A 12,473-nucleotide genomic window follows, 5' to 3' on the forward strand; every position below is an offset into this window, starting at 1 on the left:
GGTTAGAAAACTCTTTGATGGGTTAAACTGGTGGAGGGAACAGGTAAAAGAATCAGGGGGAATCCAAGTTTGGGAGAGCTCTCTAAAAGCTGAGTATAAGTGAACATGTTTTGATATTGTTGAGAAGGGAGAGGTTAAAGATCCAAAAGCTAAAAAAGGCAACTGATGCAGGACTGTCCCAAAGATGATGAGTAGTTTTGGCATCTAGTACAAGAGAAGGAATAGCTTACCCACTGTGGCTGTAGAGAAGGAGGAAAAGTGAGTATAGATGGTCACGTTGTAGGACACTGCAGCATTCTCATCTAGGATGTCATCCCTTTGCTCTTTGAAGTAGTGATGATGGGTCTTCTGAAAATAACTAGTGTATAGGCTGAGAAGGAAGGAGATCTGATAAGAGATGAATAAAGAGCCAGGAGCCCCTATAGGTAGTAGGAGTGAGAAGACAAGGGAAAGAGGTCTCTGGGCTTGCAGGGCTTTATCTTTATTTGAATCAGTAGCAGGTGCATCTTGGCTTTCCTGGAACCCCTGTAGTGACCCCCTTGTATGACGTGTGCTGTACCTTAGAGGTGAGGTCAGATTGCTGCTGTGCCTTCCACCACCAGGAAACTCCCCTATAGATTCAGTCTCTTCTTGGAGATTTCTCTCTACCTCCTGTCTTTTTTTTTTTTTAATGATTTTGAAAATTTATTTATTTTGAGAGAGAGTGAGTGAACGTGAGAGCAAGCGAGTGAGAGATCATGAGCAGGAGGAAGGTCAAAGGGAGATGCAGACCCCCTGCTGAGCAGGGAGCCCGATGTGGGACTTGACCCCAGGACCCCAGGATCATGACCCAAGTGGAAGGCAACTGCTTAACCGACTAAGCCACCCACGTGCCCTCTACCTCCTGTCTTAACTGATGTTTCTGTCTTCACCCCCAGATCACTTGTAGGTGGTCCTCTTTGACAGGGCTTGTTGATGAACAAGCTCGAATACTTCTTTTTATATTTTCTTCCTCTATTTTCCTTTTTAAAAATTCTTACTTTATGAACTTAAATTATATTCTGTTTACAACAAATTTATGATCTTGAAAATATTTAGACTTAAATGACTTCAAGAAATTTTGTTAGGGTGATAAACTTCTATGGTATGTTTGAGCACTATTTGTTGTATTCTTCTACTTAATCTGATCAAAGGAAAGGTAACCTTCTAAAACTTAAATCTGATCTGACTTTTTCTAATTCCTACTTAAATTAACTGTGCCTTTTTGGCATACATTTTGAGTTAAGATTTACTAGAATAACTTACACATAGTTTAGAACATTCTGTGAAATTGCAACAGATTAGTAAAATTAAAATTTCACCTCATGTTATGATCTACATCTTATTCATGTTTTTGTTGGGGAAGGTCATGACATTTTTTTCATTGCTGTTCCATTTATTCATTATGAGACCAATCATTACTTTTAAAATATTATTTTCTTTAAACACCATCCAAAAATATAAGAGCTATTTCCTGGTAGAATAACAGCTTGAATTTTAAACAGAAACGCTGACAAACAGGTATGGTATAACCTTGTTCTTAGAAACTTTGGAAAAGGAATGAACTTTGGTAGCATGTTTTAAATTGTTGTTCTGCCTTTTACACATTACCTTTTAAAATATTTAAATATTTAAATGGTTGAAATTCAACCATATCGGATTAAATATCTTTCTAAATATAATTTAGCTAGGGATTGCATTGTTTCACTATCATGCCACTATTTCCAAGCACAGTAACTAGTTTTGTACCATGCACTCAGTACATAATAATTGAATTAAGGAATAGATATAGACCTTATTACCTCTTAACTAGAATTCAGTTTATGTTTAAAACAGTCATATTGCTTCCATATCCAGTGCCATGGTTACCACAGGATTCTCTACAGGCCTCTTTCTCCTCTAAATGGTACTTAAATTAAGTAGGAGAAAGTTTGCTTGCAGACTTTGAGACATCACAGATTGTATCTCACAATATGTACATATGCGTTATGTGCTTGCTGGCCTACGTCCACGAGGATTTCAAACATAGCTGAGATTTGGACAGGCGAGTTGTTATTGCCTATATTCTGACTTTCATCTTTATTGTGGGGGGTATTCTGATTTCTTTTACTCTTGGATGGATGCAATTGACCAGAAAATACTGATGTCTTCCTTTTTTTACTCTTCCAATATTGATTTTTTAATTTTACCATTCAAGTCTAATGAAGGTTCCCTCTTTTTCCCAATTTCAGGTTCTGGTACTATCCCGGGTTTTACCACATTGCAGCAACATCCTGCCCCCCATACATGTGCAGAATTCACCAAAAGTCAATCCTTGTTTTTTATCCAGCAACATATATTCTAATCCTGAAAGGATTCTGCTTAGTTGGATGAACACAAATTATGAGAATGCCCGACACATTATATGGAAAAACTGTCACCATGGTGAGAATTTTTTTCTTTAAATAAATTATTGCTAATTTTTGTGTGACAATGTAGAATTAGACCCAGAATCCATGGATTCTAGACCTGACTCTTTTCTGTAAAAAGGATCTCTTAACATCTTCGAGATCAGTTACCTTACATGTAAAATGGAAATAATAAAAGTTGCTTCTTTAATGTATTTTGAAGAATAAGTGATAAAAATTATGAAGAGATGCTCTCCAAAAGACAGTCTTAATATCATTGCTGATATTTTCAACTCTATAAAGTATTAAATTTTAGGTGACATGCTCAAATCTTGTGTGTACTTAGATGATATCAAGTGAAATTTAACTAGAAAACATCTTACATGTCATTGTGGCAGTCATGTTGGAAATCACTAAGTGCAGTAATGCTTCATAAATTTGGGGGGAGGTTGGTCATATTAGGTACAAATACTGAGGCAAGTGGGTGTTCATAAAGAGACCTTCAGTGTTCAGGTGGCCACTCCTGGTTCTGTCTTTGTGAAATGAGGCTCTATAAATTTTCACCCTACAAGCCTTCAGTTTTTGTTTTTTTAAAATTCCAGTTTACCAGTCTAGTGTATTTTTTCCCTCTGTCATAACCACTGATTATAGTGAGATGTATGGCACTGTGCATGCTGGTTGTTTCTGTGGCTTCAATTCGGGCCCCCTCTTCCAAGTACATAAATACCTCTTCTGTTCAGAAGTGGTTGTGTTTAATTTATTATATTTATTTTTTATACTGAACCCTCAGAGTTTAATCTAAACTTTAGAAATAAGAAGAAGATTTAAGAGTGTGATTTTTAAAATGAGACTTTGAATTACGGTTGTTTTAACTTAAAGGCATTACTTCAACAAACATAGTGACATCAAGATTGAAACAGTTATATTGATATATTGGTATTAGGCAGCAGTAAACAGAATATTTTAGTACCTTCTAATTGATGTGCTGATAATGTCAAAATAATTTGACTTGAATCTGCAATTGAATAAGATTCATATTTTATAAAACTGTATTTGGCCCTTTCAAAAATATTTTAAAAACTGCAAATTATTAGATTACTGAGGAGTGACACTTTAACCAAAGTGGTATAAAATAATGTACATATATTAGAAATTAGTATATTCATTTGTTGTAAAATTATTATATTTCTGTTTTTATCAACAAAATGGTCCGTCCAAGTTAATTTCAAAGAATTTGCTGCATTTTTAAATATAATACATTACAGGCACTGGCCTCTTTACTTAAAAAAAAAAAACAACACTGAGTTTTATGCTTTTACAAAGTTTTTGCATTTTTCTCTGCTATCTTCTGCTTGGACTATTATTTTCCTATTAAACTTCATGATACTGTTTCTCACTTCATTCAGGTGTCTGCTCAAATATCACTTTATCTGACAACATTTCCCAGTACCCTCTAAAATAGCTTATCCTTCCATCTTTCTCTTTCTTGCTCTGTTCTTTTCAATAGCATTTTTCCCAAAATTATATATATAAAATGGAGAGTCTGTTTCTTCCAATAGAATGTGAACTTTTTAACAGGAATAGTCTTGTCTGTTTTGTTGTTCACTGGTGTGTTCTCAGAGCTAAGAACAGTGCCTAGAAGAAAACAGATATCAAATACTGTTTGTGTATATAAATGAATGAATATGGAGACACATTCAGGTTTTATATATTTTTCTATCCTATTCCAGACAATTGGATATATATTAGCTTGACCCTTTGTACCTTTTGGTACAAATTTCAAGAGTCAAGTTGAATGGTTGAGGTAGAAGGAGGCACTTTCCACATTGAACATATACCTGAGTACAGGTTGGTGGGCTTAGTAAGAGTGGAGGTCCATGAGGAGAATCTCTGTGAAAGATTTCACTTAGGTTAACTTGGGCTGAAAAAAAGTCATACTCATTTCCCCAGATTTTTATCTGTCAACATTGACACTTATTCTACTTAGATTCACTACATTGGCAAAATCGGACTATCCTCACAACTTGGTGCAGTGGTTCTGTGGAGGGTAGAAGGGTAGGGCTGCACCCAAAACCTTTAGATTAAGAAACTGTTGAGGGTGGGACCTAGCAATCTGTGTTTTATTAAATCCTCCATGTGATTCTGATGTACACTAAAGCTATAGCATCCCAGAAAGTAGTTTCCCTAGTGCTTTTAAATTTTTCACAGAATGATATTTGTTCACAGTTGTATTTCTGAAGAACCCCTCCTTTAAATAACAATTCCTTTGATGTAGTAGTAGATGCAAATTTCCTCAAATTAATGTCAGGCATCAAACCACAGATCCAGGAAGATCAGGCAATACCAGGCAAGATGAATGCCAAAAAAACCTTTATAGCTAGGAATACTATATTTAAATTGCAGAACATCAAATATAGAGAAAGAATCATGAAAGAAGCCAGAGGGGGGAAAATACCTTGCCTATAGAGGAGTTGAGATTTATATCCAAGAATTATATCCAACATCTCAGAAATCATGTAGTCAGGAAGATAGTGGAATATTTAAAGTGTTAAGAGGAAAAAAAATACTAACCTAGAATTCTGTAGCCAAGAAATTGTCTTCCAATAGTGAAGGAGAAAACATTGCAGAGAATAGACAGTGGAACTTGCTTATACATTTTTTTGGGTAAACTGATCAGTTGGCAGCTTGCAGAGTCATCTTTATGAACAATCTGTCCTTGATCAGCCTGATGGGGCAACAAAGAATTTTTTAGTTGTTTATGGCTTTTGAAGAAACTTGTTGGGTTGAGCAGTGATGTCAACACGATAGGTGGTTTCCATATTCCGTCTCTGCTGAGGCCTTTATCAGCAAGCACCTTCTCCTAAGTTAGGACCAGCCTGAAATATATTTCTCATTAGAATTTCTTTGTAATGATGTAGGAACTAGGAAGGATGTGACAAGTAAGCGAGCCTTCCTCTGTGAAGGAGAGTATGGAGTGGTAAAATTGGAATCAGTTGGTTCAGAGGCCTGGCCATCCAAGGCTTTGAATATCAGGACAATATTTTAGGACTTCATTCTGTTGCCTTGGAGAATCATGGGAGATGGCCAAAGTGGCAACTGCTATGAAAAAAAGGGTATTTGGTCTGGTGACCATAGTAAGTCTATGGTTTGAAGTACACTGAGGTCACATACATTTGATCAGCATACCCCGAATTTAGCACTGAGACTGAGACTTCTTAACCCTGGACTTTCTATGAATTTGCTCAAGGGTATATGGTGCCAGGTAGTCGAAGTTTGGGAGTTTCCTTTCCTAACTACATGTAGTTGCTGAGAGGTGCTGTTAAAAAGCAAACAAACAAAAATAAAAACAAGAATAAAAAATTTATCTATCCTGTTTTTGAAAATTCATAACATGTGGTGATTTGTCCAAAGAGTGGTGAATGTAGAAAAAAAAACATTTTCCATGTAATAAATGAACACCTGTTTCGTTTAAGTAGGGGATCTTTTTAGGGCTTGCTAGGAGGTACGTTTGCCCTTTTACACTTACACTCTCGTTCCTGCTAGCTCTTCATATTGTGCGTGCTTAAGCCCTCTATCATTAATACAACAGTTAATGTTTTTCACTGATAAACCTTTTTTTATACCTTAGAGACAGCTTCTTCTTCAGTGGATCATGCTTATGATAAAGTATCTTCTTTGTTATTCTTTTGGACCCTTTTCTTCAATTGCTACATTTGATTGCTAATGGAAATTTCTCATCCTATAATCAATCACCTGGTGATTTTGAGAACAGCAACAGACCATTTTTGTAACATAAAGTTTAATTTCTGAGAGGAATAATACGTTCATTTGACTGCACTTTTAACAAAATCCTGAAATTGGAGCATTTTGAACTGTCGGTTCAAAGGAGCTTTGTTCTACAAAATATTATCTGTTATTTAACTGATGCTTATTTCAACATATTTTTTCATGAAGTAACCATTGTAACTCTTATGATTGGAAAATACTGTTTTTATTCTATTTTTTTTTAGTGGAGTAGAATCATAAATTATATTTGGCAACATCTATCTTTTATGTACTATCTAAAGGTGCCCCTGATTTGACTTATCATGAGATAGTTTGTTAAAGTAAACAACATTCAGTATACAATTGAGAAATTGTACTGACCTTTTAATTCTATCTATTCTTAAAACTAATGTAGAGTTGAGGTCCTACATTTGTATGCATTGGTTGTTTCACATGTGTCTAATTTTCAACTTGATTAAATCAGAAAATAGTCATTATTTACAAAAAAATCTATATTTTTTCCAGAAGTTCCAAATTATCCCTTTAATGTTTTGCATTAAATATTTATCATCAGGGCACCTGGTGGCTACATTGGTTTAGTATCTGCCTTCGGCTCAGGTCAGGATCCCAGGGTCCTGGGATCCAGACCCACATCGGGCTCCCTGCTCAGTGGGGGTATGGAGGGGGTGTTCTACTTCTCCTTTTCCCACCTCCCCTGCTTGTGCTCGCTCTCTCTCTCTCTCTGACAAATAAATAAAATCTTAAAAAAATTTATCATCAGGGTTGCAAGATTAAAATGCATATAGATAATAGAAATGGTATAATCTGATATTTTAATGTTACATTTAGAATGTTTTGTATTGGGAATGTGACTGTCAGTCAATATGTAGAATGTCATGATTAATGTGAAGGTCAACACTAAATTTGAAGAAATGCTAGGCAGTAATAAAAACGTGAGAACGAAAAATTAAACCATTTTTTTTAAAGATTTTTTTAATTTATTTATTTGACAGACAGAGATCACAAGTAGACGGAGAGTCAGGCAGAGAGAGAGAGAGAGAGAGAGAGAGAGAGGGAAGCAGGCTTCTTGCTGAGCAGAGAGCCCGATGCGGGACTCGATCCTAGGACCCTGAGATCATGACCTGAGCTGAAGGCAGCGGCTTAACCCACTGAGCCACCCAGGCGCCCCAATTAAACCATTTTTAATGGATTAGCATTGCAGTTCAATAAATCAGGGCAAACCAAGGCAATAGCCACATGTCCTGCAAAATGGAGGATGTAAAAATTCACCCACAATCAATTGACCACATTCTTTCTCTTTCATATTTATACCTACTCAGTGTCAGTGTGTTCTAGCCAGAGACTACTGGGAACATATCCATAGTTGAACAAATTCTTTTCACTGGGCATTGCAGGGGGGAGACCACACATTATGGAGAATCATGGAGTGCTTCACAGTATAGGATATTATGGAGGACATTATGGGATTTGTGCATTGGCTCAGTAAATTGGGGACAGGTTCAAGGAAACAGGGATTCACCTCGATTGTGTGCTATCAGGGGCAGTGGTAATTCTATGAGTAACTTCATAAATCTTATTTAGAGGGAAGACTACTATAATTGAGGCTAATCCTTTAATTAGTAGAGAAGCAGTGATCACTTATACTAGCCAGGAGAGGGGGATGTTTGCTGTTGTCAACCATAAAAATAAAAGTTATTTTCTTAGGGAAGTGAGTTTATTTGGGAATAGCAGAGGAATGGCAATTCTGGACAAGCAAACTATGGCAAGCCATAAGCAAGTATGAAGAGACAAGGGGAAGTTCCACTTTCCTTAGGTTTAGGTCAAAACTGTGGAGGGTTGTTTTGAACAGAAGCTCATAGGAGAGGTACAAGAGTTTGAGGATGTGATGGTTTCTCATTGGTTGCAGGTACATTATTAATAGCTGGGGCAGAGAGGGGTCTTCCTTCTTTTTTCTTCCTTCTTTTTTCCTTCTTTTTTCTGCTAATTATGCCAGCTGCAATGAATGGTAACATACATCAATTCCCCCTTCAGGGCTTCCTCAACTCAATTTTAAGTGAGGTTTCTCTATTCATTTTCATATTATTTTGTAGTATGCCAATTAAAGGACTAAGAATTTTACACATAATGGCTTATTTAATCCTCAAAACGTGAACATCATGGTAACTGTTATGAGTGTTAACCAGAAAACTAAAATAGAGATGTTAATTTATTTTCCTAGGAAAATATGTGGCTGGGTTTTGAATCTAAGCAGTTTGACCTCCAAAGCTCATGTTAAATATCGTTGTGTGATACTGCTCTTTCAAAATGTTAAATTCTTCTTTAGCTTAGATCTGTGCAATTCTTGCAGATTCTTTCCTAATGTCCAGAGAGATGTGTCATTTCCTTTTTCATCCACAAGAGTGGGTTTTCAAATCTGGATGCCCTTTTGTAATCACTTGGGAAATTAAAAAAATAAAAACTGATGCCCCACTCCAAGCCAACTGAGATAGAATCTGTGGGGGTATTGCCTGTATGTGGGCAGCTTTTAAAAGCTTTCTAGGTGGTTCTGATGCACAGTGAAGGTTGAAAACTCTAATATGTGCAAATTTAAGAATAAGGAGTAAAGGTTAAGTAGTGCAAATATACCTTATAACATAAATATTTGTCTGCTCATAACTTCTCCCCTATAAGTGACTTGCTTTGTTTGGCTCTAAACTTTTTTATATTCACAAACTGGGTGACTTATACAAGAGTATAAACTATTCATTTCTTTTATAAATTTGGCATGGGAGGTATTTTTTTGTATTTCCAAAGATACTGGTTGAAACGGAGTCCTGAAGAGGCTCTTTCTTTTTTTTTTTTTCTGTCTTTCTTTCTTTCTTAGAAAATGGTGCAATTGAATCTTTATTTACAAGACACTACAAGGAATGAGGTTTTTTTTGTTTTGTTATGTTTTGTTCTGTTTTTAAAGAAAAGGGTGAAAAAATAAAGAAAAGGATGGGATGAAGAGGTTTCTTCTAATCTTTTATTTACGTGGATGATCTTGTATTATACCTGAACTTTTACATACTTAAGCGGAATCCAGTCAACATTTTGTCATTAATTATAATATTTACTATATGATTACTTTGTAGACTATGTTCTGGAATTTATACCCTTTCAACTTTCCAGGAAGTTTTATAATGAATACTGTTTAATAATATATATTATATACAGTTGACCCTTGAACAACATGGTTTTGAACTGTGAAGGTCCACTTATATGTGGATTTTTTTTTAATAGTACAGTACTGTAACTGTATTTTCTCTTCCTTGTGATTTTCTTAATAACATTTTCTTTTTTCTAGCTTATGTTATTGTAAGAATACCATATATAATACATATAACATACAAAATATGTGTTAATTGACTGGCTCTGTTTTCAGTAAGGGTGGCTGTTAGTAGTTAAGTTTTGGAGGAGTCAAAAGTTCTACACAAGTTTTTCAGTGTACAGGAGTTGGTGCCCCAAACCCCACATTAAGGGTCAACTATATATGTCTGTATCTCTCTTCCTATTTATCTCTCTCTTTCTCTATCTTACTATAGTATATTAAATTGATTTTTAAGTGTAAACTAACCTTGCATTCCTGGCACAAATTTAATTTCGTCATGGTAGCTAATCTTTTTTTAATATCATGCTTGATTAGTTTACTAATATTTTAATTTTTTGCTTTAGTTTACATGAGTGATGACTTGTAATTATTCTCCGTACTTTTTAGGTTTTTTTTTTCTTGTTCTAGTTTTATGCAACCCTCAACAATTACTTGTAGGCTATTTCTTCATTGTAGGCTTTGAAAGACTTTCTAGAAAAGTGAAATTGCTTGTTTCTTAAATTTTGTAGAATTTACTAGTAAGATTATCTGGACCTCTCATTTCTTTAGTGGGATGATTTTTAATAATCTAATTAATTTTTAATTGTTATAAGATCATTCTTATTTTCTTTTTTCTCTCCCCCTCCCCATTCTTATTTTCTATTTCCCATTGAGTGAGATTTTGTAACACATGACAGTAATGAATTCCATCTAAATTCTGAAAATATTAGCATAATATTTTTCGTTAGTTTATTGTATCTGTTCTGTCATATGTAACTACTGTGATTATTTTCTTTTGATTTCTTATACTTTATTTATTTAGTAAAAATTTTATTTATTTATTTGACAGAGAGAGAGAGAGAGAGAGAACATAAGCACAGGGAGTGGGAGATGGAGAAGCAGGCTTTCCGCAGAGCAGGGAGCCAGGTGTGGGGCTCGATCCCAGAACCCTGGGATCATGACCTGAGTGGAAGGCAGACGCTTAACAACTAGGCCACCCAGGCACTCCTACTTCTTGTTTTTTAAATCAGTCTTTATCTGTAGTGATTAACCACCTTAATACACAAGATTCTTTATTTTCTTTCTAGTTTAATGAGGCACTTATATGGAAGTTCTACCAAATATTATATACATTACCTCAATCTCATGTGGCTGATCTTCTAATTGTCATTTTTGGTTGATCTTATAATTATTTAGAGTTCAAATATTTTCATAATTTACCTTTAGAAACATGATTTCTGCATTAGAGTATGTATTACTTTGCATTTCTAAAGCACTTTAAAATAATTAAAAATGTACTATGTTATCTGTTCTGAATGTGGGCACAAAAATCCTCAAAATTCTAGCAAACAGAATCCCACAATATTTTAAGAGGATTAAAAAATTACTAGGTGAGATTCATCCCAGGAGTGTAATATTGGTTTAACATAGGAATTCTGGGGTGCCTTGGTGGCTCAGTTGGTTAAGCCTCCAACTCTTGGCTTTGGCTCTGGTCGTGATTGCAGGGTCCTGCGATCAAACCCTGCATTGGGCTTAATGCTCAGCAGGGAGTCTGCTGGAGATTCTCTCCCTCTACCTCTGCCCTTTACCCTGCTCTCTCTCTCTCTCTCTCAAATAAATAAATAAATCACTGAGAAATAGTGAGAATTCCAATCAATACAATACTCCATATTAATAGGATAAAAAGGGAAATAAAAGAGACCATTTCAAAGGACACAGCAACAATGAAAATGTATATCTAGCAAGAGACTTATGCCAAGAATATATAAAAACACAACTCAAAAATAAAGCAACAATTAATGGAAGTAAAAAGAAAAAAAAGAGATAAATCATCAATGAGCACATGAAGAGACAATATAATATTAGTCATTAGGTTAATGCAAAAGAAAAACACAATGAACTAGCACTTGATACCAACTTGGATAACTAAAATTTTTTAAAAAAGGAAGAAATATTACAATTATTGGGAAAGATTTATAGACTTCTACATTGCTAGAGAGATTATAAATGGTACACCTACTTTGGAAAACAGTTTAATGTTAAACAGTTTGACATTTCTCATAATGTTAAAAAAAATAAATTAATGATATGATTCAGCAATTCCACTCATTGGTTTATACTCAAAATATTTGAAAATACATATTCTCACAAAAATTCTTAAATAAATGTTAATAGCAACATTATTCATCATAGTCAAAACATGAAGCAACACAAATGCCAATAAACTGATAAATAGATAAATGAAATGTGGTTTATAGTATCACAAAATGGAATGTTACTCAGCTATAAAAGGAAGCGAAGCCCTGATAACATGCTGTGGCATTGATGAAACTTGAAAACATTATGCTTAATAAACGAAGCCATAACACAAAAGGGCCCATATTTTGATTCCATGTCTGTAACATGTTTAGAATAGGCAAGTCCGTAGTGACCTAAAGTAGATTAGTTATTTTCCAGTAGATGAGAGAAGAGGGAAATGGGAATGACAGCTATTAGGTATGGGATTTCTTTATGTGTTGGTAAAAAATTTTCTAAAATCAAGTAGTGGTGATGGTCACACAGCTCTGTAAATATATTAAATAATAATGAATTATACAGTTGAATTGGATAAAATGTATATGAGTTATATATCAGCAAAGCTGTTATAAAAATGTACAGTTTTAATCATCTAAAATAATTTAAGTAATTATGATATTCATAAAAATAGTATGTGCACTTATTCCTTTAATGCATAAAATGATTCAGTTTTATGTTTAGCAGTCATATCTTCAATTCATAATACTATTTAGGACTATTTTAATATTTCTGAATATTTGAAGCAGTATATAAATAGGTAAGAATACAATTTATAAATCAAAATTTAAAAAAATTTTAGAACATCCCTGAATTTTCTGTTTCCTGACCAATGAGGACTAGATTAGTTTACTCTTTCTCTCTCTAAAACAACCCTAGAC

At 34.5% G+C, this 12,473-nt stretch overlaps 1 protein-coding gene across 1 annotated transcript in view; it reads left to right on the forward strand.

The window, feature by feature from the left end:
* CFAP47 (cilia and flagella associated protein 47) overlaps positions 1–12,473 on the forward strand; it is a 509,602-nt gene that overhangs the window by 199,234 nt on the left and 297,895 nt on the right. The window contains exon 33 of the mRNA XM_032883134.1: positions 2,250–2,442. Coding sequence (XP_032739025.1) covers positions 2,250–2,442 — 193 coding nt within the window. The remainder of the gene's footprint in view (positions 1–2,249; positions 2,443–12,473) is intronic.

Source organism: Lontra canadensis, unplaced genomic scaffold, assembly GCF_010015895.1.
Source record: "Lontra canadensis isolate GAN:19392208 unplaced genomic scaffold, GSC_riverotter_1.0 scaffold86, whole genome shotgun sequence".
Classification (NCBI taxonomy): domain Eukaryota; kingdom Metazoa; phylum Chordata; class Mammalia; order Carnivora; family Mustelidae; genus Lontra; species Lontra canadensis.